The sequence below is a fragment of the Podarcis pityusensis genome (assembly GCF_964106645.2).
Source record: "Podarcis pityusensis genome assembly, chromosome: 9".
NCBI classification, from domain to species: domain Eukaryota; kingdom Metazoa; phylum Chordata; class Lepidosauria; order Squamata; family Lacertidae; genus Podarcis; species Podarcis pityusensis.
In genome coordinates this window covers 9,182,928-9,208,323 of record NC_138034.1, presented here as the reverse complement: position 1 = coordinate 9,208,323, position 25,396 = coordinate 9,182,928, and the positions used below count along the sequence as shown (strand labels likewise).

The 25,396-nt window shown below is 49.2% G+C and overlaps 1 protein-coding gene across 3 annotated transcripts in view; it reads left to right on the top strand.

Annotated features, from left to right (window-relative positions):
- The first annotated feature begins 1,138 nt into the window (after nt 1-1,138).
- The window catches only part of KCNIP4 (potassium voltage-gated channel interacting protein 4), a 411,322-nt gene continuing 387,064 nt past the window's right edge, over nt 1,139-25,396 (top strand). Inside the window, exon 1 of one of the 3 annotated variants that reach the window (XM_081020172.1) lies at nt 1,139-1,635. In XM_081020172.1, coding sequence (XP_080876298.1) covers nt 1,575-1,635 — 61 coding nt within the window. In that variant the 5' untranslated portion in view covers nt 1,139-1,574. The remainder of the gene's footprint in view (nt 1,636-25,396) is intronic. The other 2 variants (XM_081020173.1, XM_081020178.1) reach the window with 2 other exon arrangements.

Genomic DNA, 25,396 nt, shown 5'->3' with positions numbered 1-25,396 from the left:
AAGTGTGAGACTTCAAACTTAAACTGATTGCCTTTAAAGCAGCTCCCCTACAAATGTCTATCAGCCGACGCACACTTTTTGTTGGATTTAAATTTGAGACACAGCCCACCCCACAAAAAATGTTTCCTTCTAACATGTATAAGAGTGAAAACTACCAGACATCAGAGAAGCCCATCTGGCTTTTCTCTGTGCTGAATTTTCCTCCTTTAAGGGCAAGTAATTCTGCTGCTTTGGAATGGATTGTAGCTTCCTCCCAGTCTTTTCTGCTCCTCTGAGCCTGAACAGCAGAAGTGAACTCAGCCAGCACAAAAGTGGGGAGGGTTTGGCTTCCTCCACAGGTGTGGTCCTTTTGCTCTAAAACGTGGACATCTCTCCTTCTCAGTACTTAATAGGTTTAACAGGTGTGTCTGATGCTGTCCTGTAACATTTGACCACCAGCTGGAAGTCATCAAAAGTTAAAGAATCAGTGTTATGGCAGCCACCCTGCTTTTAAGCTAGATTTAAGCAAGCAAGCAAGCATGAATAAATGGGAAATACCATTGCCAGATCAATCAGAGAAAATGGTCAGTAGATTAGGTAGAACAGTCTACCTAAGAAGGCAGTCAGTCCTTTGGTAGATGGGCTATTTATGGCAGGAACTGGAAGTATCTTTCCTGCTTTTCAATCTCCATAAAGCAGATATCCAGCAGGTGCAACTATTCCATTACTGTATCTCTGGTTTGTAAAAATCGAGACCAGTTTAATTTCTGCCATTGTTACAAGAAACTGGGGTGTTTAGTGAGAAGGTGTAGCAGCCCCCTTCGCCCATGATAACAGCTTGATTCCTCCAACAGAAAGTCAACAGGTGCAACCTTCCACCTGCAATTTAGGAAGCGGGAAGGGTGCACCAGTGGGATGTCTACCTGTCACACAGCTGTTAAAACCACAGTAGCCAGCAGAAGAAGGTGGGTCTGATGCGCGACAGACAAGGAAGGAGGGAGGAATGAATGGGGGGGTCTTGATTTTTCTGGCTGAGGTTTTAGCTCGATGATCCCACAGCTCCGCTAAAATCACCGGGCTTCCTTTCAGGAAAGGGGATTCAGGGTTGCCACCACGCGCTCCCTCAAGCGCTCCTGCTTCCGAGTAAGCATCGCAGCCTTGGGGCCCACTCCTCTGCGCGCACCAACTCGGGACGCCCTTCTGGAGGATTGCGAAGTTAAGTCCTGCGGGGCTTTACTTCCGAGTAAAAACCCACACACTCCTCGGCTGGTTAGGATCCTCCTAGCCTCTCTGCCTAGCCACTTCCCCCGTGTTTCCTTTCCCCATCCACGGATCTCGCCCCTTGCGCAAGTGAATCAGCAGCCGGGGGTGGGCAGGAGGTCTTTGCGCGCGGCGAGGTGAACGGAGGAAGCTCCCTCGTGAGTTCTCCCGCCGCTTGCCCTCCCCACCCCCCCAGAAAAGGTGGGGGTTGCCGAGATAGAGACGCTGCCCTGGAATCTTCTCACACAGAGGCTCCAGCCGACGCGGGACCCGCCTGCTCGCTGCTCCTCCGTCTGCCCGTTGCGCGCCGGGCGCTTCCAACGCCGCCGCCCGCCATGAACGCCCGGAGAGTAGCCAGCATCTCTGCCCAGCTGGAGGAAGCGAGCTCTGCAGGCGGTAGGGCTGCCAGCGCAGCACGGGGCTTTTTCCAGTCCGGTTTGGGGCTACTAAGACAGGCTTTTTGCCTGCCTTTTGCATGCGCTTTTTGCAAATATTTGTGCGTTTGGTTTGCAAGCAGATGCAGTGCTCGAGGGTCGCATGGCAGCAGTGCCAAAACCTGCCGGCTGGCGTGTGTGTGTGTGTGTGTGAACGTATGTTTTCCTTCTCCAACCTTGCTGGTACTGACTTTTTTCCTTGAAATAAAGGAAAGAGGAACTAATATATTGGAATGCCAACACTGTTTCCCTTTATAGCCCTGTTGCTAACTCACGTTTGAAGAACTTGATCAGTCACCCCTCGGAATGAGTCATAAGCAAGTTGGGTTTCTCGTTTATTAGGGGATAGAACATCTGAATGGAAAGCAGCGGGGTTTACTTCGGAGTAAACACGCAAGGGATGGTAGGAGGGAGAAGGAAAGAGGCTGGGGTGTCTCCGGCGCTGGTCGTAGACCCAGTGACGTTAATGGAGTTGACTTAGGTTCCTTAATTTCACTGGGTTTACTCTGAGTAAAACTTATTTGGATGCTTTCCCCTACTTGCAATCCTGCAACCTGCCCCTTCAGAATAATGCCATTTGGAGGGAGGTCTGTTTCCAAATCTCCCTTCTCCTTGGCTTGCCCCTGCCATGATCAACTTCTTCTCTACTGCATTTAAAAGGAAAGTTGTTGGCTGGCGTGCAGAAATTCAATAGGTGTTATTTTTCTGGAACGAAGTTCTGGAAGAGCTTCTCCTGCTAAATTTCTGCAGGAAAGGCTCCTGAGTGGGAGAGGGCCGTTTAGAAACTGGTAACGCTTAATTTACAACCTGATTCTAAGCATGTTTACTTGGCAGTTAGATAAAATAAAAATGGCTGTTTACCTAGTGGCAACTTATCACTGTCTGCATTGAACCACCTAGTCTGCAATCCTAAACTAACTAACTTTGAGTTGGGTGTGGGCTTTGTTTTTGTAACTGTGTTTTGCATTCTTAAAGAAAGCATTTTTGTTTTGGGTCTTGGTAAGGAAGCAGTTGGAGCGTTATGTCTTAATGTGGCTCTTAGGGTGTCGTGGGTCCAGACCTCAGATGGCTATTAAAAGTTGCACAAAAGGCAGCATTTCTTCCAGAGTTTTGTTTTCAATAGCAGTGTCTTGCAACATGAGAAGACACAACAGCGGAAATGTTCCCTTTTCACCTAATTAGAGTCTGGGTCCTTGTTGCCATGGTCAGAATGTTGCAGTTGAGGGTACCCTATGATGGATGCTGAGTTTAGAGATGAAATGAGGACACCAAGCTCACTGAGACATGTCAATGTTGACATGTTTAAATATATTTTACTGTTAAAACATTTAAAAATAATTAAAATTAGTTGTTTTTTAACTGTTTCTTGTTGATAATTTTAAGACATCTTGCAAACCTGCTTAGAAGTTTTATTACAAACAAGTGTTATATATGTTTTGTTAAGTCAAGGAGTTTGTTGCAGTCACAGTATAACCATAGGTATATATATGTATTTATATGAATCAAAACCGGTTGCTAATGCCTCGTGGGCATTGAATTCCTTATTAAACACCACAACCACTAAAGTTTTCATACTGGTACTGTCAGAGTTGCTTCCAGATCCTAGCTCACAGAGGATCACGCTAGCCAGCGATCATTAAATAAAAGTCTTTATTGAGTTACAGTTTCCATTCTCAAGCTGCTGCGTGCAACCCTACGTCTAATGGTTAGATCGGCGAAGCTCCATCTGAGTCTCCGCCCCTTGTACACCAACTTAATATCCTAGCCTTGCTCCACCTTTTCCGCCTGACTGTTCTTCTCTGGGTCCCTCTGCCCCCCGGGGTCTCTTCCTTCCGGGATTCCTCTGACGCTGACGCTGACCCCCCTGACTCTTCTCCCTCCTTTCGGCGGGCTTTAGGACCTGGCTCCCTTTCCGGGCTGCCTACTGTGCCACCTTCCTGTGCATTTGAACTTGGCACGCGCGCCCAACCTTCCACCTTCCGTCTGACCGTTTCTTCGCTCCCCGATGGAGGTGTGGCCACTCCTGACTCGTGCCCTCCCCCCTGTTGTGAGCTGCCAGCGCTTGATCCCTGGCGCCCTTCCTCTTCCCTGCTCTCTGGCGGTGACGCTGGTCCTGATTTCCAACTGCTCCCCTCTGAGTCCCCTCTGGCTCTATCTTCCTGGGGTGTCCCCCTAGGCTCCCCCCTTGCCCTGGCCACTGGTGCTCCTTTCTGTGAATCTTCTGATTCACTGGAAAGACTCGGAGATCTCGGGTCGTCGTCATCACTCATCTTTTCTTCTGCCTCCTCTCCCTCGCTCTCTGTTTCCTCCCTTGCCCTTGCCTCTGCTCCTGAACCCCTGACATCCATCCCCCCCTCGAAGCCCCCTCTTCCCCCCTCCCCTCCTTCCGGTGCGGGATCTGGGTGCTGCCGTGTCAGGGGGACGAATGTCGGATACAGTTCGCTTCCCGTGGCGGGCCGCCATCCGAAGTCTTCCGGTTCTTCCTCCCTGCTCTCGTTGACGACGGTCACCTCCGCTTCCATCTCTGTGCCGCCGTGCTCGAAACCCGGGTCGTCCCCGAAAACGTCCATGTCCGTCTCTCCCTCGTTGCCTTCTGGAGACGTTGCTCGTCCTGGACCCTCCAGCCACCTTCTGCGGAACTGCTCCTCTGGTCGATCATCCCACCAATACGAGGGTTCTGAAGCAGATCCCGAGGGTGACCCCTCTGGGGAACGGGCGTCTCGTGTCGGTTCCTCGTCCGAGTCGAACCCCCGGAACGTGCTGGCTGAAAGCGTGGGCGTGAAAAGCCAGTCGTCGAAAAAGTCTGCTGGCATTGGCCTATGTGGGAAGAGGGCATGAAACTCTTCTTTGAGCAGAGGTTCGTCTAAAGCGTAGCCCGGCACCCAGCTGTTGGCACTGGCCGGGGTGCCCTCCTTGGCGAGAAGGTATTCTACCCCCTCTTCCCCCCATCTGGAGTCCAAAATCTCCGTGACTTCGTTGATGCGCTCCTCCTGTGCCACTCCCCCTTGCCCGGTTCTCTCTCGGAGCGGACCCGGTGCCGTTCCTGGTTCCTGAAACCTGTGAGGTGCCTTGTAGGGAGTGAGCACCGATCTGTGGAACACCGGATGCATTCTGGAACCCTCCGGAAGAGCCAGCCTGAAAGCCACCGGGTTGACCTGTTCGTCGACTTGGTAGGGCCCCAGTTGTTTATGCCCTAGTTTCTTCTTCGCCAACGACCTGGCCGGCACTGCGTGGGCTGCTAACCAGACCCAGTCTCCCACATGGATCTCTTCGCCAACCCTTCTGTGTTTGTCCGCTTGTACCTTGTATGCGTGTTTAGCCAGCTCCAGGTGCCGCCGCAGCTGATCGTGGACCTCCTGCAACTCCGACGCGAACGCATCTGCTGTCTGCGGCTCCCCCTCCCCCATTCTTTCCAGTCCCGGGAAGGTTCTAGGGTGCCTCCCGTTGTTGGCGAAGAACGGCGTGACCCCCGTGGACACGTGCTTCGTGTTGTTGTAGGCGAACTCGGCGAGAGGCAGGTAATCCACCCACGTCGCAGGCTGTTGATTCGCATAACATCTCAGGTACTGCTGCATGATGGCATTGACCCGCTCCGCTTGCCCGTTGGTCTGCGGGTGTCTAGCCGACGCCAGGTTGATCTTGACGTTCAGGAAGCCCATCAGCCTCTGCCAGAAGTTTGAGATGAACTGTCGCCCTCGGTCGGACAGAATAGACCGCGGCAGACCGTGAACCTTGAACACGTGGTCTATGAACAGTTTGGCGGTTTGTTCCGCCGTGGCCACCTTCGCACACGGAATGAAATGTGCCATCTTGGAGAACAAATCCACCACCACCAGCACAGCCGTCTTGCCCCTCGAGCTGGGCAGATCCGTGACAAAGTCCAGGGCCACTCTCTCCCATGGCTCGAACGGAGTTTGCAGCGGTTCCAGCAGTCCGGCCGGCGGTCTGTGCACTGGTTTGGCCCTCTGGCAGGTGTCACACCTCGCCACGTAGTCCGCGACTTCCCCTCTCATTCCGGGCCACCAGAAGTCTCTGGCTACTAATTCCACCGTCTTCTCCTTGCCAAAGTGCCCGGCAGTGGGCGCGTCGTGCAGCTGCTGCAGTACCTTGGCGCGAAGTTCGTCTCCCGGCACGTAGATGGCCCCTTTACGGATGAGCAAACCATCTCGCAGCTGGAACTCGTCGGTCGCTGCCGTGCCCCTGTGCACCTCTGCCATCTTTGCTTGCGCGAAGGAGTCATCCTGCAACGCTCGTCGCACCGCATCCAGGTCAACTGTCGCCGCCGCGCACGCCCACACTGTCGGTGCGAAGATGTGCATGGCGGCCGCTGGCTTTGCCTCCTCCAGATACTGTGGCTTACGGGAGAGAGCATCCGCCATGATGTTGGTGTCCCCCGGGACATACTCTATTCGGAAGTCGAAATTCGCAAAGAACTCAGCCCAACGTATCTGCCTCTGGTTCAGGAACTGTGCCGTGCGCCAGTGCTCTAGATTCTTGTGGTCCGTGCAGACCTGCACCGTGTGCTTGGCGCCGATCAGGAAGTGCCTCCACGCTTTGAACGCTGCATGAATGGCCAGCAACTCCCTGTCCCAGATGGTGTAGTTCTGTTCGGACTTGCTGAGCTTCCTTGAGTAAAACGCTCCCGGCCTCCAAACCCCCTGCGGGTCTTTCTGCAGCAGGACTGCTCCCACGGCTCTGTCTGAAGCGTCTGTCTCCACCCTCATCGGCCTGCTGGGGTTGACATGAAGCAGCTGCTCTTCCGACGCGAAGAGACGCTTGAGTGCCTGAAAGGACTGCTCCGCCTGCTCTGTCCAGATGAACTTCTTTTTCTTGGAGCTGAGCGTGTCCGTGATGGCCGCTGTCTGCATCGCAAAGCCTTTGATAAACTTGCGATAGAAGTTCGCGAAGCCGACAAACCGTTGGACCTCCTTCCGGTTGCGTGGGCTTTTCCAATCCAACACTGCTCGGACCTTGGCGCTGTCCATGGCGAGCCCTTTATCAGACAACTTGTAGCCCAGGAAATCCACCTCCGTCACGTCGAATTGGCACTTCTCCAGCTTGGCGTAAAGCCTATGTTGCTGTAGCCTGCTCAGCACTTCCTTGACGTGTCTGTCATGCTCCTGCTGCGATTCCGAAAAGATCAGGATGTCATCCAAGAAACAGACGCACGTCTTGTAGAGGAGCCCCGCCAACACGTGATGCATGAAAGCTTGAAAAACGTGGGAGCCATTTTGCAATCCAAAAGGCATAACTCTATATTCGTAGGTGCCCAGGGGCGTGAACATGGCTGTCTTCCACTCATCTCCCTCCCGCATGCGAATGAGGTTGTATGCTCCTCGCAGGTCCAACTTGGTGAACACTCTGCCCTTCCGTACCTTTGCGAGGAGGTCGTCGATTCGGGGCATGGGGAAGTCCGATGGCTTGGTCACACTGTTCAAGATGCGAAAGTCCACTACAAGTCTTTTTTGGGGCGTGTCCCTCTTCTTAACAAAGAATACCGGACTGCCCCCCGCTGCCTTGGACTCTCGGATGAAACCGCGCTCCAAATTATGATCTATGAACTCTTTGAGTTCCTGCAGTTCGTCCTCAGACATGGAATACAGCTTGCCTTTGGGCAGCGCCGCCCCCGGCAGCAGGTCAATTTTGCAGTCATATGGTCTGTGGGGGGGTAGCCTGTCTGCCTCCTTCTCGCAGAAAACCTCCAAAAATTCTGCGTACTTGTGGGGAACCGCTTGCAGCGTGCCTAGCTGCAGCTGTGACTCCTCTTCCTCTCCTTCCTGCCTGGGCACGATGCAGTGTTCAGCGCAAAAGGAAGAGCCGAAGGTCAGCTGCCTCTGGTACCAAGCCAGCGTCGGGCTGTGCTTGTCCAGCCAACTCATGCCCAATACAATGGGCGTGTCCGATAGTTGAGTGACATTGAAGCTGATGATTTCCCTGTGATTCCCAAGTCGCATCACCATTGGTGGCGTCTGCTTCACCACTTGCCCCCCTAGCAGCTCCCTGCCATCCACCGTGACAACCTGCAGGGGCAGCGTGGCAGGCAGCAACTGTATAGCGTGCCGGTCGACAAAGTCCTGCCCTATAAAGTCCGCATTGCTTCCGGAGTCAATGGTGATTGGCACGTCCATGGTGATTCCATTGGGCAGCTGGAGCGACGCGGTGAGCCTCACTACCGGTTTGGGCGGGAGGGGGTCCATGGGCTGTAAAATCTCTGGGGACTGCTTCACTGACACGTCTGGCTGGGCCCCAGTGCCTCTTCCAACCAGACTCCGTCGTTTCCCTGCTGTGGTTGTCCTTGCTGCGTTGCTGCAGTTACCATTGCTGAGGCTGCAGTGTGCTTGTGGAGCCTCTGGGGACACTCTTTCGCCATATGCTGTGGATCATCGCAGATGTAACACTTCCTGTTCCCTCTAGGAGGCTTCGCTTTCACTGCTGCCGGTGCTAGGGCTCTGGCTGCTGACTGAGCCCTTGCACCTCCAACCTCCATAGGTTCCGCTCCTCCTCCTGGCGGAGGCGTGGATTGCGCACGCGCTGCTTCTCTGGGAAGGAAGGAGGAGCCCCTGGCTGGTTCGCGCCCTCCACGCCCTTCGCCACTGCTCCACGGACGTCCTTCCAGCCGCACCCCCACCGCCAGCGCCCTCTGAACGATCTCCTGCGTGGTCCGGGGTCTCTCCCCCCTCGCAATTTCATCTTTAACCGAGCCGTGCAATCCCTCCCAAAACAGGTCTCTTACAGGAGCCGAATCTCTGTCCCATTCCAGAGCACTGACCAAAGCGAAAAAGCGGGCATGGTACTGCCTTACGCTGGCCCTCCCTTGCTTCAGTCCATGTATCTGCTGCCGAGCAAGATCCACGTCAATGCTTGACAAAAAGCACCCATCCATCGCTTTAATAAAGGCATCCGCGTTTTGGAGCGCCGGATCCTTATCTCTCCACAAATTGCGCAGCCATGCTTTAGCATCTCCATGCAAATGGGACATGATGAATCCCACCTTCTCTTGCTCATCTCTAAAGTCTTTGTTCAGCAGTTGCAGTGCACACATTACATCTGCTCTAAAGTTGGGGTACTGTTGTAAATTCCCATCGAAGTGAGAGACCAAACCGCCTGTTCGTCTCCCCAACCCAATCCCCTCCGGTTTGGGTGTCAGTTGCCCTTGCTTCGTAAGCACTTCCAACCTGACCTGGAGATCCCTGTAGGCGGCAGCTGCGTCCTCCTCTCTCTTCCTGGATGCAAGAGCCTCGGCATTCAGGCGCGACACTGCTTCTCTGAGTTCCACTATCTGCTGTTCGGCCGTCATGTTGTCTGCCGTTCGTGAGCTCGCTAGTAGGCACCCGCTTTCTCTCCTCTCCGCGAGGCTGTAGATGCCCACAATTTAGGAGATGGAGCTTACTGTCAGAGTTGCTTCCAGATCCTAGCTCACAGAGGATCACGCTAGCCAGCGATCATTAAATAAAAGTCTTTATTGAGTTACAGTTTCCATTCTCAAGCTGCTGCGTGCAACCCTACGTCTAATGGTTAGATCGGCGAAGCTCCATCTGAGTCTCCGCCCCTTGTACACCAACTTAATATCCTAGCCTTGCTCCACCTTTTCCGCCTGACTGTTCTTCTCTGGGTCCCTCTGCCCCCCGGGGTCTCTTCCTTCCGGGATTCCTCTGACGCTGACGCTGACCCCCCTGACTCTTCTCCCTCCTTTCGGCGGGCTTTAGGACCTGGCTCCCTTTCCGGGCTGCCTACTGTGCCACCTTCCTGTGCATTTGAACTTGGCACGCGCGCCCAACCTTCCACCTTCCGTCTGACCGTTTCTTCGCTCCCCGATGGAGGTGTGGCCACTCCTGACTCGTGCCCTCCCCCCTGTTGTGAGCTGCCAGCGCTTGATCCCTGGCGCCCTTCCTCTTCCCTGCTCTCTGGCGGTGACGCTGGTCCTGATTTCCAACTGCTCCCCTCTGAGTCCCCTCTGGCTCTATCTTCCTGGGGTGTCCCCCTAGGCTCCCCCCTTGCCCTGGCCACTGGTGCTCCTTTCTGTGAATCTTCTGATTCACTGGAAAGACTCGGAGATCTCGGGTCGTCGTCATCACTCATCTTTTCTTCTGCCTCCTCTCCCTCGCTCTCTGTTTCCTCCCTTGCCCTTGCCTCTGCTCCTGAACCCCTGACAGGTACGAAAAACTGAAGAACACCATGCATTCTATTTTTCCAAAAATCATGCCCTAATTAAGATATTGAAAAACACACCAGTTGCTGCCCTCATAGCCCACAAACCAATTTTTTGTTTTGAAATAAGGCATCTTGAAAGTTGTTCAGACCACTAGGGGATCACGACTTGATCTAAGGTGGGTATAGGAGCACACTACCATGCAAATATAGAGTAAAATATTAAGAAATGGGGCCCCAAATGCATGTTTGGGTTAAAAGTGGCTCCCGAGTCTGAAGATAACATAGTCTAGACCAGGGTTTCCCAAACTTGGGTCTCCACCTTTTTTGGGGGACTACAATTCCCATCATCCCTGACCACTGGTCCTGCTCGCTAAGGTTGATGGAGGTTGTAGTCTAAAAACAGTTGGAGACCCAAGTTTGGGAAACCCTGGTCTAGACTTAGTTGTCAGCTCTCCCTGGCTCTGCTTCTGGAGTTCGCAGAAATCTAGCAATGGCTGGGTATCCCATTTGTAGCAGAAAAAAATGTATTTTTTCCCCAAGCCAGAATCATTCATGCTCATCCACAACATGCTGCTTTCAAGCTAGATTGATGCTAGGGGTCTGTCTTCCACAAGGGTGAGTGTGATCAGTGGATGCACATTTGAAAACTCTCTCTTTAGTAGGTTATCCATGCCTTTTCCTATGTCCCAGCTGAATGAGGAAGGAAGTGGCCATTGTGATCTTGGTATATCCCCACCTGCAATGCCATTGGGCAGGTGCAGATACAGCCCCCAATGGCCAGGACTGCCTACATCTGTTTTAATTTTATTTTCAAATTGATTCTGCATTACCCCACAGTGTGTCAATCTGGGACAACATAGAAGAAAACAAGTACCCAGTCTTTTTTGTTTTGAGAATAAAATGTCTTGTGTACGTAGCCTATATTTCTATGCCAGAAGAAGTTCCCCCTGCTAAATCTCTGCAAGCTTCTAAAGGCAAAGAGGAAGTTGTGTTAAAAAATAATAATAATTAAAAAACTGCTGCTGTATCAAATTGGTTTGGGTGGAAATCCTCAAATGTGAGCTGTTCATTAAAATGCGAGCGGGTGATGGCATGTCAACTACGTGACATGATCTTGAGTGTGTGTCTTAAATAAAGGAGGGAGACAGTTAGAAGGAGCCTGCTGATGGAGGGTGGATCAGCGATTAGAAAATGCTTCCCACTCACACAAGCAGGGGTTTGGATGCAACCAGTATAAAATATAGCTTGCAGAAACATGTTGTTATTTCTCTGCCCTTGGAACTGTAAAACTGTTAGGTTCTGCCAGTGTAGCGTGGTGCATTGGCCTTGAGTGCAGATTCATAAACAACAGAGGAGCTGCGGACTCTGCCTGCTCTTTGGATGTGTTGAAGTGGTCAGTTTTAACTCATTTAGCATTGCTGGGATGATGCGCATTCGTGGCACTGCTGAAGGTGTCCCATGACAGAGTCTCACCTCACTCAAAGAGTCATAGGTGGGGCTGCCAGCTTCTATTCCTACCAGGGCTCTGGAATTTTTTGCAGCAGCTTGAAATGCAGGAAAGGAGTTGATGTAGCTTTTCTCGTTGGTTTATCAATGTGCCAGGAACCATAAAAAAGCCAAAAAAAAGTCTGCCATGAAAGAAAGCTGGCAACTATAAAGGTGAATCTGTCTGTGAATTGTGTAGTTCCACTTTAATTAATTGTTTCACTTTAATTATAGATCTGGAAATGTTTTAAGACCCATAACACGGTCCCTATTAAAATGGATGTACATTTCTGTATGGGGATGTGGATGGTGCTGTGGTCTAAACCACTGAGCCTCTTGGGCTTGCCGATCAGAAGGTCAGCGGTTCGAATCCCCGCGACGGGGTGAGCTCCCGTTGCTCTGTCCCAGCTCCTGCCAACCTAGCAGTTCGAAAGCATGCCAAAAATGCAAGTAGATAAATAGGTACAGCTCTGGCGGGAAGGTGAACGGCGTTTCCATGCGCTCTGGTTTCTGTCACAGTGTTCCATTGCTCCAGAAGCAGTTTAGTCATGCTGGCCACATGACCTGGAAAGCTGTCTGCGGATAAATCTCTTGTCCTGAAAGCTAGATGAGTGCCGCAACCCCATTTGCCTTTGACTGGACTTAACCGTCCAGAGGTCCTTTACCTTTTTTTACATTTCTGTATGTTGAAAGAGTAAGGAGTAGGGCTCATTTGAATTTTAAGAAGTAGCTATTTGAGTGTGTGATCTTACTTCTTTGGCAACTGCTGCTTTAAGCATTTTTGTTCATGCCTTTGTTTAGTGACCCCTGTTTTTCTCTTAGTTTGCCAAAGGTCGTCTTCTGGCCCCAAGTCACCAGGCCTGAGCAGAGACATTTTGCTTCCCACAGGGGAGAAGCAAATGGTGTCCCCTTCAGGGCAAGGTGCACAATATTTTTTGGCACTTGAGGCATCCTACCAATGCCTCTCCTTTGGAGCAAAAATATAACAATGAATTAAACATCCAGCAATTTCCTGTCAATTTCATTTTTTTAAAAAAAAAAGATATTTATTAAAGTTTCAAAGAATACAAAAACAAAAAATAAAAATACAAGAAAATACAAAATACAGAAAAAAGAATAACATTTTTAAAATATAACAAAAAGAAGAAAAATAAAGAAAAAACATACAAGATAAAAACAGTTAAAAACACGTTAACTTTCCATAGCATATCTTCCTTACCCTTATTTCCCCGGACCTCCTCATACCTCCCTTTTTTTGTATTCCAGTTCAGTTTGTTAGTTCAGCAAATCCTTACCATTAAGCTTTTACCCATTTGTAAACCTTTTTTCGTAGCATTACAGCTAGAAACCACTTAGTTTCTATCCAACATCCTTCTAAGATTCATTAATTTTACAATATTTCTGTAAATAGTCTTTAAATTTCTTCCAGTCTTCTTTCACCGACTCTTCTCCCTGGTCTCGGATTCTGCCAGTCATTTCTGCCAATTCCATGTAGTCAATCACCTTCATCAATTTCCTGTCAATTTCATGACACCAGATTCCTCTGTCCAATGGCAGGGACAGTGTTGTGAGTCACCTTTGCTACAACTGATCTCCACTTCCGATTTCTTTTGAAAATTCCGTCCATTTCAAAGGCCATTCACCATACAGCACGAGAGGTGAGGGCTGCTTTTCTGCACTAGAGAAAACAGTTTAAAGATCTGCTTGGTCTTGTAGAGCTAGATTTTTAGTTCCATGGTATCCGACTGTTTCATTCTCTCCTTCACCCCTGGAAATCACATCTGCTGGGTCATTTAATGATAAATTAATAGACCTTTAATGTGGAATGGTCAATGGGATGTTTCCGGTATTGAGAGACGAATGCCAGCAGTGGCGTTGTATTGTGAATGAACTTTTCAGTCTCCCTAAGCTGATGACTGAAGATTTTTAGTTTTAAAATGATGCTCAACAGTTATATGGAAGGAAAGGTGGGATAGAAATGCGATGACAAGCAAAACCATGGTGGGATGAATAAATATGAACATAATAATTGCAGGCAATAATTGCTGTCTTTCACTTAAGTCTCTGAAGGCTTATTATCTTCTTTCAATGAACATCTCACTGAGATCTAAGAACTCAACACCTCACTGTTGCATGATAGATTTCATGTACTGGCGTATCTTTACACAGCTGTATTTTAATAGAAACCTGAACTATTCCTGTTATGTGTTAGAAAGTGGCCCAAATTCAGAGCTGATGTTATTATCTTCTGGCTCATGTATGGGTAAGTGTTGGGGTTCTTAAACTGCGATCCAGTAGTCCTGGGGCAGGGGACTTTAAGGTGTTCATAAAACAAAAACAGAGGAACATGTTGAAAAACTGAGAAGCAGCTTCCGTTTCTGCATGTGCACATATAGCTGTATTGACTTGCAGTTCGAAGGCTGGTGGTATTCTGAAGCTTTCATGCTTGCTGCTTCCTGATGTCCATAAATAAGGCAAGAATATCCCAGCAGGATCTTTGAGATCATCCAGAGGAATGCTGTCACTTGTCTACCGTGTTACAGAATTCAGGCGTTCGGAGTCATTGGTCCCATGCCGTGGAAGACTCTTCCAGCAGAGCTTCCTCACTTTTGACTTTCAGTCATCCCTTGAATATTCCTTTTGTGTTGACAGGACCGTGCAGTTGTTAAATTCTTTTTCGAGGAGCTAGTCATTTTCACAATCAATTTGCACCACTTGTAATGGCTTTTATGGTTTTCTACTGCTGTACGTCAGGCTGGTATTTTATGAAAGGCCTGGTATAGAGATGCTTTTATAAATAAATGAAGTGAGCATTTGAATACCGCCCTTCACCTGAAGATCGCAGGGCTGTTCACAACATAACAATACAAAATGAGAGCAGAAAATACACAATGCAACACAAACAAACAAACAAACAAACAAACCAACCAACCAATAAGCCCCGCCTCCCACCAGCCCATATGTATTTATTAAATTTGTAAATTAAGAATGTGTGCTGGACTGCAAAGAACAAGTAAACAATAATGTTTCTACCCATTCAGACAAAATAATTCAGTTGTCGGGTTTGTAAACAGGTTGCCGTATGTCATCTTTTCCCAGGACATGTCCTCCTTTTAAAAAACAACAACAACAAGAAGAAGAGTTAGGATTTGATATCCTGCTTTATCACTACCCAAAGGAGTCTCAAAGAGACTTCCTCCCTTCCTCCCCCACAACAAACACTCTGTGAGGTGAGTGGGGCTGACAGACTTCAAAGAAGTGTGACTGGCCCAAGGTCACCCAGCAGCTGCATGTGGAGGAGTGGAGACGCGAACCCAGTTCCTCAGATTATGAGTCTACCGCTCTTAACCACTACACCACACTGGCTCTTAAGTCACTTGGCAACAAGTGTCGTCATTGCAACCCATAGTTAAATGTAGAAGTTGGTGAATGTGTCCTTTTTTGCTCTTCAAAATATGGCAACCCTAGAGCTATTCAGTGGGGGTTGTTTCAGAGACTTGGAGTCTTTCTACTTCGGTCCCTACCAGGGAGGGTCTTGCAATGCAGCAGGGTGAAGTTAGCTGCTTCAGCTGGTATAATAATAATAATAATAATAATAATAATAATAAATTAATAAAAATTTATTTATACCCCACCCATCTGGTTGGGCTTCCCCAGCCACTCTGGGTAGCTTCCAACAAAATATTAAAATACAGTAATGCATCAAACATTAAAAGCTTCCTTGAAGAGGGCTACCTTCAGATGTCTTCTAAAAGTCTGGTAGTTGTTGTTCTCTTTGACATCTTTTGGGAGGACATTCCACAGGATGGGTGCCACTACTGAGAAGGCCCTCTGCCTGGTTCCCTGTAACTTGACTTCTCTCAGTGAGGGGTCCTCCAGAAGGTCCTCAGCGCTGGACCTCAGTGTCCGGGTAGAATGATGGGGGTGGAGACGCTCCTTTAGATATACTGGACTGAGGCTGGTTAGGGCTTTAAAGTTCAGCACCAACACTTTGAACTGTGCCTGGAAACGTACTGGGAGCCAATGCAGATCTCTCAGGACTGGTGTTATGTGGTTTCGGCGGCCACTCCCAGTCACCAGTCTGGCTGCCGCATTCTGGATTAGTTGTAGTTTCCAGGTCACCTTCAAAGGTAGAGCGCATTGCAGTAGTCCAAGCAAGAGATAACCAGAGTATGCACCACTCTGGAAGGAAGAGGTGAAGGCAGAAACAGGTGTTAGAAAAGGGCAGGAAGATTTTTGGAAATGTTAGTCCTAGCTGGGAGTGGAGGGAGAGGGAAGAGACAGGCTACCATGTGGATTCTGCTTTAGGCAGAGAAGTGGCTTCCAGCAGCACTACTCTCCACTGTTTTGAGTTTCCAACATCTTACCTGGCAAAGGCTGGTTAAGGCAACCAGCAGCTTTCTGGGCAGGAAATATACGATACTGGCGGGCTTTCTGCAGCTGCTCTTCCTTTGCAAACAAATTTTTTGAGAAAGAGACGCACATTTCTCTGCAGTTTAGGGTCCCCTTCCCCAACACAAATGGAAATAAGTTTTGTTTAGTTAAGCACTCCCAGAATAACTGTCCATAATTGACACCTTAAGCCACAAGAGGCCGAAGCTGCTATAAATTCCACTGTATGGTAAACTTTAAATTCTACTTTAACCAGCAAGTGGTGATATATCATGCAGTATGTGAGTCATCATTCAGGTGAAATTGTCTATTGAGATTTCCCCCCTCTTATGAGCAAATAAATGCCCGGTACCCTTTGTGAATTGATCTGAAATATGAGCTGTTGGAAAACAAATTAGGAATGCATGGCTATTACTTTTTTTTTTTTTTGCAGTTTTATTTATTTATTAAAGTTCTTATGTTACATTGGTAAACATTATAATATTACATCACAAGGCTTATTATACTATAATTTTCAGCATGTATACAAAGTATATATACTTAAAGAAGAAGAAAACAACAACCAAGGACAAAAAACTACTCCCAAATCATATATATACCAGCACTTTGGACTTCCTGTCTATCCAGTTGTATATTCCTTTTTTTACAAATGAATGTACTCTTATTATTGTATATTTCTTTACATTTTATCTAATACATTCCTATATCAATATGTACCCTTGGTCTTATTTCTCAACTCAGTCTCCAACGTCAATCGAATGCTAGCATAGATAGTGAACCTTTACTGTATTTTTGAACATATATCTTATATCTAGCCCACTTTCCCATAATTTTTTGTTTTGAATTGCCTCTCAGGCTATTTGTCAACTGTGCCATTTCAGCAAATTCTTGTATTTTGTTATGCCAATCTGTTATTGTCGGGACTTCTTCCTTCCACCCCTTTGCCACCAAAGTCCGAGCTGCTTGGCTATTACTTTCTAGTAGTCTATTAGAATGGGATGTGGGTGGAGCTGTGGCTTAAACCACAGAGCCTAGGACTTGCCGATCTGAAGGTCGGCGGTTCGGATCCCTGTGACGGGGTGAGCTCCTGTTGTTCGGTCCCTGCTCCTGCCAACCTAGCAGTTCGAAAGCATGTCAAAGTCCAAGTAGATAAATAGGTATCGCTCCAGCGGGAAGGTAAACGGTGTTTCCGTGCGCTGTTCTGGTTCGCCAGAAGCTGCTATGTCATGCTGGCCACATGACCTGGGAGCTCCCTTGGCCAATAAAGCGAGATGAGCGCCACAACCATGACTGGACCTAATGTTCAGGGATCCCTTTACCTTTAGTCTAATAGACCCAAAACTTTGTGTTGGCCCCTATCACTGGCTCCCCCCAAAGCTGACAAAACATTCGTATTATTAGCTGTTAAGCATTATACTTCTATTCCACTCTCCTGCCAGGAAGCTCTGCACTCCACAGAGGCAGATTTAGGGGAGCACAACTGATTTGCCCACACTGGGGGTGGAGCCAAGAGGGCACCACGGGGGGCTCTGCAACAATTACAAACAACAGGAGGTAGGGGGGTGAAGTTTGGTTTTGCCATGGGTGCCGCAGAAATTTTAAATCCCCAAGTCTGCCACTGCCCTCCAGGTCATTAACCAGGTTGTGATGTGGTTTAGCTTTAGCAATGCAACATGCACCTAGACTTCTTCAGCTGTTAGCAATGTGCTGTCACAGCAGACGTTACGGCCCTTCCAAAGAGCTTGCAATGCCAGCAAGTAAGTGTTTGGCAACCCGATGGTTTAGCACCTCCAGCTTCATCTGTCAGATAGTTGAATAAAATCCCCAGGATGATAAAACTTAGATTCATTAGGGTTCCTGTCTCTCACCGGAAGAAAGCAGTTTCAGAAACAATTTATACTGAACTGAAGGTTTCCATTCTGGCTTGAGGTGCGCAATATATTTCTTAGTAAGCGCATGCAAGTGAGGAAATGCAGCTGTCAACAAAAGCACAGCCGTCAGACTAGTTTCATCTCCCATAGTGCAGAAATTACCCAAAGATAGGTCAAGTTTAATGACAAAGAGCAAATTAGTTTTATAGCTCTTTTGTTCTCTAAACTACTGACACAATGAAGGAACCTCTAGCTTGTTGACGTTTTAAAAATATAACCTGACTCAAACATTCCTTCTAAGTTAGGACTTTATTCTTACAGGATTTGATGTTACATGTGTTGGGGTTTATTGGTGGCATTCTTTGAATTTGGGGTCTGGAAATCATGGTTCTACCCTGTCTCCCCCCAAAAAAATAGTCATTTGGAGGCATTCCGATGTCTATCTTGGGTATTCTGCATCTATGAGATGTGGGTGGCACTGTGGCCTAAAGCACTGAGCCTCTTGAGCTTGCCAATCAGGAGGTTGGTAGTTCGAATCCCCATGATGGGGTGAGCTCCTGTTGCTCTGTTCCAGCTCCTGCCAACCTAGCTGTTTGAAAGCGCGCCAGTGCAAGTAGGTAGATAGATATTGCTGCGGCGAGAAGGTAAATGGCATTTCTGTGCACTCTGGTTTCCATCACAGTGTTCCATTGCGCCAGAAGCAGTTTAATCATGCTGGCCACATGACCTGGAAAGCTGTCTGTGGACAAACGCCGGCTCCTTCAGCCTGAAAGCGAGATGCGCGCCACAACCCCATAGTTGCCTTTGACTGGACTTAACCGTCCAGGGGTCCTTTACCTTTTTACCTATTCTGCAACCTCATGTCTGTGATTTTGTATGAATGGTATTGTAATGCCATAGGGCCAGTTTAAGCGTTCAACAGAAACAAATGCTAAAGTTTTCCCTGGAGTGGTATACCATGAGATTGGAAGTGAGAAATCACCATGCTTGATTTGCACCCCTTTCTCACAGCTGGAGCTCTCAGCATGCCAAAAGAAAACTAGTATGCGCCATTTCTCTGATAGATTTTTCTGCACAAAGTTATTGGGTACAATTAGTGGCCATATTGTATACTCAGGAGGGTTAGATAAAGTGCTTGGTGTATGTTTGACACTGTGCATTAGGAAATACCAAAGCATGTTAGAAGGAAAAAAATGTGTTGGTAGCATCACTTTGAAAAATGGCATTTATCCAATGATGTGGGTTTTGTGGGAAATCATCTGGAAAATATTAGGATAATTTGCTCTGGAAAATGTTCAGATTCCCCAGAGTGATCTATTTTAGCATACTTATTTTACTCGTATTTAGCAAATAAAGTTAAGAACTTGGAAACTGCCTAGTATTTATTTGCAGTCGGCATCAATTCATTGTTAACTAATGTAAATGCATATTACACAAAAACATACGTATATACATACATGTGTGTGTTTATACTTTAACAATAATTTAATGGGATCTAATAACAATTAAAAGCAATACATATCTGATTACTGGGATAGCTCAGTTGGTAGAACATGAGACCCTTAATCTCTGGTTTGTGGGTTCAAGATTGGGCAAAAGATTCCTGTGTTCCAGGGGTTGGACTACATGTCCCTCATGGTCCTTTCCATTGCTATGTGTGATGGGACGATGAGCTGCTTGTGTGTAAAATCCTAGTCCCTCAGAGTTTGGTCAAGTTTGCAAACCTCTGTCTGTAACGGAGCCCCTTAAACATGGCTCCGTCAGTCGCTGGCAGATTCCGACAGTGGTTGCTTTCGGAATCGCTTCCAACATAAAAGCTCCTTAACGGAAACACGTCTTCTGGACTCTCTGCGTGACAGTTTCCGGCGAGGAGTGGGTGTCCCTACAGGAGGTCCTGAAACCTCCCCACTGTTTTCGCTGGAAGTGTCTCTGAGCCATCCCTCCAGCTCCCTTTCCCTCAGCTCAGCTCCTCTCCCCCTACTGGTTCCCTCTTCAGCTGCTGAGTCTCTCCCAACCTGTGTGAGCCCTTTCACTTCCCTTCCTTCCGATGGCAGTTCCCTGACATCCACCTCCCCTCCAGGGCCCCCTTCATCCCCTCTCGCCCCCTCCTCTACGGGCGGTGAGGAGGCAAAACCCCGGAATGAACTTCCTTCATCTTCCGATGTCCCGAACACTTCTCTCCACCTGTTGCGGTTCCTGGTCTCGAAGTACTCCTCCTCCTCAGAGTCCATCTCCCCTTCCCCTTCCGATTCCGAGAATCCTTCCAACTCCTCCTCCTCATCGGTGGTCCCAAAGTATTCCCTCCGGAACCTCTCCACAGGCTGAGGTTTCCTTGGGAACCTTTGATGGAACGTTTCTATCAATACCTCGTCATTGATATCTTCTGCCATTACCCAAGTGTTTTCTGACTCCGGTTCTCCTTCCCACGCTACCAAATACTCCACCTGATCCCCCTTCCATCTGGCGTCGAGGATTTCTGCCACATGGCTGCTGCATTCCCTTTCTTCTATGACCGGTCCCCGAGTGGCCATCCCTTCTCGTCCCCCCTCATACGGTGACAGTAACGACCTGTGAAATACTGGGTGCAGTTTCATGTGGTTGGGTAACCGGAGCCTGAAAGCCACTGGGTTGACCTGTTGAATGACCTCAAAGGGACCCAATCTCCTGGGTCTTAATTTCTTACAACCTCCTTTGAACGGCAACCCTTGGGTTGACAGCCACACCCTATCTCCCACCCTTATGGTTTCACCTTCCCTTCGGTTCTTGTCTGCCTGCCTCTTGTATTCTTCCTTCGCCCTTTCTAAGTTGAGTTGGAGCTGACGATGGATTGCTTCCATTTCTTCTACAAAATGCTCGGCTGCCGGGACACCCCATCTCTCCCCTTCTCCCCCTGGGAAAGCCCTGGGATGACACCCATAATTAGCCAAGAAGGGGCTCATCCCTGTGGACACATTCTCGGCATTGTTGTAGGCAAATTCCGCCAGCGCCAACTTTTCTACCCAGTCATTCTCTCTGTCATTGACATAACACCTCAGGTATTGCTGGAGGACCCCGTTTGCTCTTTCCGCCTGCCCGTTGGTTTCAGGGTGCCGGGCAGTCGAAAAGTTGACCTCCACCTGCAGTAAGCTCATGAGCTTCCTCCAGAACCTGGAAGTAAATTGTTTTCCTCGGTCTGAGACCACCCTCAATGGCACCCCGTGCAACCTAAAAATGTGTTCTACAAATAACTTCGCTGTCTCTTCCGCCGTGACTGCATGCGAGCAGGCTACAAAGTGGCACATCTTTGTTAGTAGGTCTACCACCACCATGATGGCTGTTTTCCCCTTGGACTTCGGCAGATCAGTCATAAAATCTATCGACACTGCCTCCCAAGGTCGTTCTGGGGTTGGTAAGGGTTCTAATAGCCCCGCCGGTGCCCGCCTCTCCCCTTTGGCTCGCTGGCATTGCTCACACCCTCTTACATACTCCCGTACATCTTCCCTCACCTTAGGCCACCAAAATTCCCTGGTGACCAACCACATGGTTTTGTGTTGTCCAAAATGCCCCGCCGTGGGGCTGTCGTGCAACTGCTTGAGTACCCTCCCCCTTAAGTCTCCTTCAGGGATATACAGTGCCCCTTTGTAATACAAAGCTCCATTTCTTTCCTCAAAACCCCCTGGTTCCTCTCCCTCACCCCTAAGACCTCTGAGCTTATTCTGGGCGTATTCATCATTCTCTGTTTCCTCTACCAGTTCTCTTTGTCCCACCAATGCCGCCCCACACACCCAGCGGTCCTCTGGAATGACATGTCTCTCTTCGGGTGCTCCCTCCCCCTCCAAATATTCAGGTTTGCGTGAGAGAGCGTCCGCCCTAATGTTCTCTGGGCCTGGCACGTAACAAATCTCAAAGTTAAATTTGGAGAACTCCTGGGCCCATCTCACTTGCCGTTGGTTGAGCACTCGTGCCGTCCTCCAATACTCTAGGTTCTTGTGGTCAGTGCACACTTGCACCTTATGTTGTGCGCCAATTAGCAGGTGCCTCCATCTCCGGAACGCCTCATGAATGGCTAGTAGTTCTCGGTCATACACCGTGTAGTTCCTCTCGGATTTGTTCAGCTTTCGCGAAAAAAAGGCACACGGTCTCCACTCTGACTCCTCCTTCCCTGGCTGCAGAAGCACCGCCCCAATAGCTCTGTCTGATGCGTCAGTTTCCACTCTCATCGGTTTTTGTAAATCCACATGCAGGAGTTGTTGTTCCGAGGCGAAGGCCCTTTTTAGTTCCTCAAATGCTCGCTCCGCCTCCTCAGTCCAAACGAACTTCTTCTTACTGCTGAGACAGTCCGTAATGGGCGCCGTCAGGTGGGCAAAGTTTCGGATGAACTTACGATAGAAGTTCCCAAATCCTAGGAACCTCTGCACATCCTTCCTTGTTTTGGGTGTTTTCCATTCCAGCACCGCCTGGACCTTGCCGGGATCCATGGCCAATCCCTTGTCTGACAGGCGATACCCCAGGAATTCCACCTCCTTGGTATGAAACTGACACTTCTCCAGTTTCACCCACAGCTGGTTGGCTTGCAGCCTGCTCAACACTTCTCTGACGTCTCTCACATGCTGCTCCTCATTCTCAGAATACACCAACACGTCGTCTAAGAAGGCCACACAATTCTTGTAAAGCAAAGGCCCCAGGACGTGGTTCATAAACGATTGAAAGCACGCGGAGCCTCCTTGTAGGCCGAAGGGCATAACTAAATATTCAAATGCCCCCAAAGGGGTGAACATGGTGGTTTTCCATTCATCCCCCTTCCTTATTCGTATCAGGTTGTACGCCCCCCTTAGGTCCAGTTTAGTAAAAATCTTTCCCTTCCTGACCCTTGTCAAAATGTCGTCAATCCTGGGCATAGGGAAAGCCACTGGTTCTGACACTGCATTTAAGGCCCTGAAGTCACACACAAGCCTCGGCTTGTTCGTGTTTTTTTTATCCACAAAAAACACTGGGCTGCCCCCCACCGCCCTGGACTCTCTGATGAACCCTCTCTTCAGGTTCTTGTCAATGAACTCTCTTAGCTCCTGCATCTCTCTGTCTGACATGGCGTACAGCTTGCCTACAGGGAGCTGTGCCCCAGGGAGTAAATTGATTTGACAGTCAAAGGGTCTATGCGGGGGTAGTTGGTCAGCTTCCCTTTCGCTGAAGACGTCGCGGAGATCTGCGTATTGTCGTGGTACCTTCACGTTCTCCGTTACTTCAGTCCCTGCTAGGGTGGCTTGGGCCCCTGCCAAACCCTTTCCCTCTTTGCAGTGTTCTAAGCAATGTGCTGAACCAAAAGAAACCACTCTCTGATGCCAGCCCACCAGCGGATCATGTAACGCTAGCCAGCTCATCCCCAATATAATGGGAGCTCCTCTCAAGGTGGCCACATTAAACGCTATCAGCTCGGTGTGCCTTGCCACCTTCATTATCATTGGGACGGTCTGCAAGCTGACTTCTCCTCCCAACAGCTCCCTGCCATCGATCGTGGTCACCTGCAGGGGGTTGCTTAAAGGGATCGTCTGTATCTGGTGTTCAGCTGCAAACTCTTTGCTCATGAAATTGCAGGAGCTGCCTGAGTCCAACAGCGCCTTTATCTTTAGAGGGTGTCCGTTTGGCAGCTCTAGCGCCACTTCTATCACTAGGGCGGGTTTAGGAGGTTCTGGCGTGGGCACTTTCACTGCTCTTTGGCCTGGCTGCTGTGCCCCGACGGTGGCAGCCAGGCGTTGGCTTTTACTTGCTTCGGTATTTCTTCCTCTCTTCCCTCCACAGCTCCTACCATCCCTTGCCATTCCTTCCTCTGGGGGCAGACTCTGGCAAAGTGACCTGGCTGTTGGCAGAGATAGCATTTCCGGGCGCCTTTTCCCTCCTTCTTTCCCCCCTCACTGGGCTTTGAAACTGCGCGCGCGCGCGCTGTTCCGATTTCCATCGGCTCTGCCGGCGGGAAAGTTGGCTCTGGAATGTCTGGAATGCGGAACTCCTTCCAACGTTCCCCCTTCCCTTCCCGCCTCTCCAATGCTCTCGCCTCCTGGCGCGCTCCTATGGTCAGCGCTGATTTGGTCAGCTGGTCCATAGACTCCGCCCTGGGCGCCCGGGAAAGTTCGTCTTTCACAGCCGAAGAAAGCCCTTCTTCAAAGAGCATTTGAATGGGTTCCGCCGATAGATCCCACCCCAATTTATGGATCAACATGGTGAACTCAGTCCAGTACTCACGGACAGATCGGCTCCCCTGTTTGCAAGCCATTAACTGTCTGCGGACCACTCCCTGTTCAATATCGCTGGAAAACATCAGATCCATGGCGCGAAAGAACTTCATCGTGTCCTTTAGGACGTCACTATTCGCTGCCATCAGGGGTCTAACCCAGTCTCTCGCCCCCTTTTCAAGATGCCCAATCACGAAAGCCACTCGTGATTCCTCGTCAGGGAATTCATCAAACTGCAGATTGAGGGCATATTGCATCTCTGTCCGAAAGCCATGATAGTCTTTGGGCTCCCCCCCAAACTTCTGCACCAATCCTGGTACCTTTCTGACGAGCTGGGTGTCTTTCCCCTTTTTGTCTGCATCCTGAGCCCTCCTCTCCTCAAGCCTCGCCGTCTGCAGCGCTAGCTGGACCTCCAACACCCGGTACCTTTCTTCCAGGCTTGGACCCGCTCCAGCTCCTGCTTCTCCGGTTCCGGCTGGGTTGCTCATGATGCCTTCTCCTGCACAAGCTGCTCACGAAGACTGTCGGAATGCTGTGATGGGACGATGAGCTGCTTGTGTGTAAAATCCTAGTCCCTCAGAGTTTGGTCAAGTTTGCAAACCTCTGTCTGTAACGGAGCCCCTTAAACATGGCTCCGTCAGTCGCTGGCAGATTCCGACAGTGGTTGCTTTCGGAATCGCTTCCAACATAAAAGCTCCTTAACGGAAACACGTCTTCTGGACTCTCTGCGTGACAGTTTCCGGCGAGGAGTGGGTGTCCCTACAGGAGGTCCTGAAACCTCCCCACTGTTTTCGCTGGAAGTGTCTCTGAGCCATCCCTCCAGCTCCCTTTCCCTCAGCTCAGCTCCTCTCCCCCTACTGGTTCCCTCTTCAGCTGCTGAGTCTCTCCCAACCTGTGTGAGCCCTTTCACTTCCCTTCCTTCCGATGGCAGTTCCCTGACACTATGATTCCGTGATTCTGTATACTAAGCAAAATAATACAAACATACTGTAGATTAGCAAAATATCAACAGACTGAAGAAATGTAGCCCATAATTTGTCACGCTGCAACAAAAGGTCAACAAACTAAATGAATGTAATTGACTATCACAAAACCCAAATGTGTTTTGAGCTTGCTCTTCCTCAGTGGTCTTTGTGCATGAAAACTGAAAAATAGGTGACAATGGCCAGGGATTGAGCAAAAACGGGAGCTCCTGGTCATGGGTAAACTGCTTCATTTCAAACCTGCGCAGTTGCTGGTATACAACTTTTTGTTTGTACAGGGAGCCTGGCTTGTCGACCTCTGGGCTGGAGAACAGAGTCTCCAGGTCCCAGCCTAATTATGGCTGTCTGCACCTCAGGCTGGCCCCAACATTTAAGTCTTGCTGAGGTATTCTTCCTCTGACTCTGTGATGATTATTGCGTGAGGAGCATGCTCAACTTGTGTAGACACCCAGTGCCATTTATAATCCTGGCAAAGGAATCTGTGCCACTATAAAAAGGATCTCCCTCTATGGAGGTTTAGCCCTCAACATGTGGAGAGCTGCAGGAGTTGCGAAGGTGATGTGATGGAGGAGGAAAGCCTGTTGAGATCCCTTCCCTCTGCTACCCCTCCCTGGTCATCACATGTTGTGGAAGGC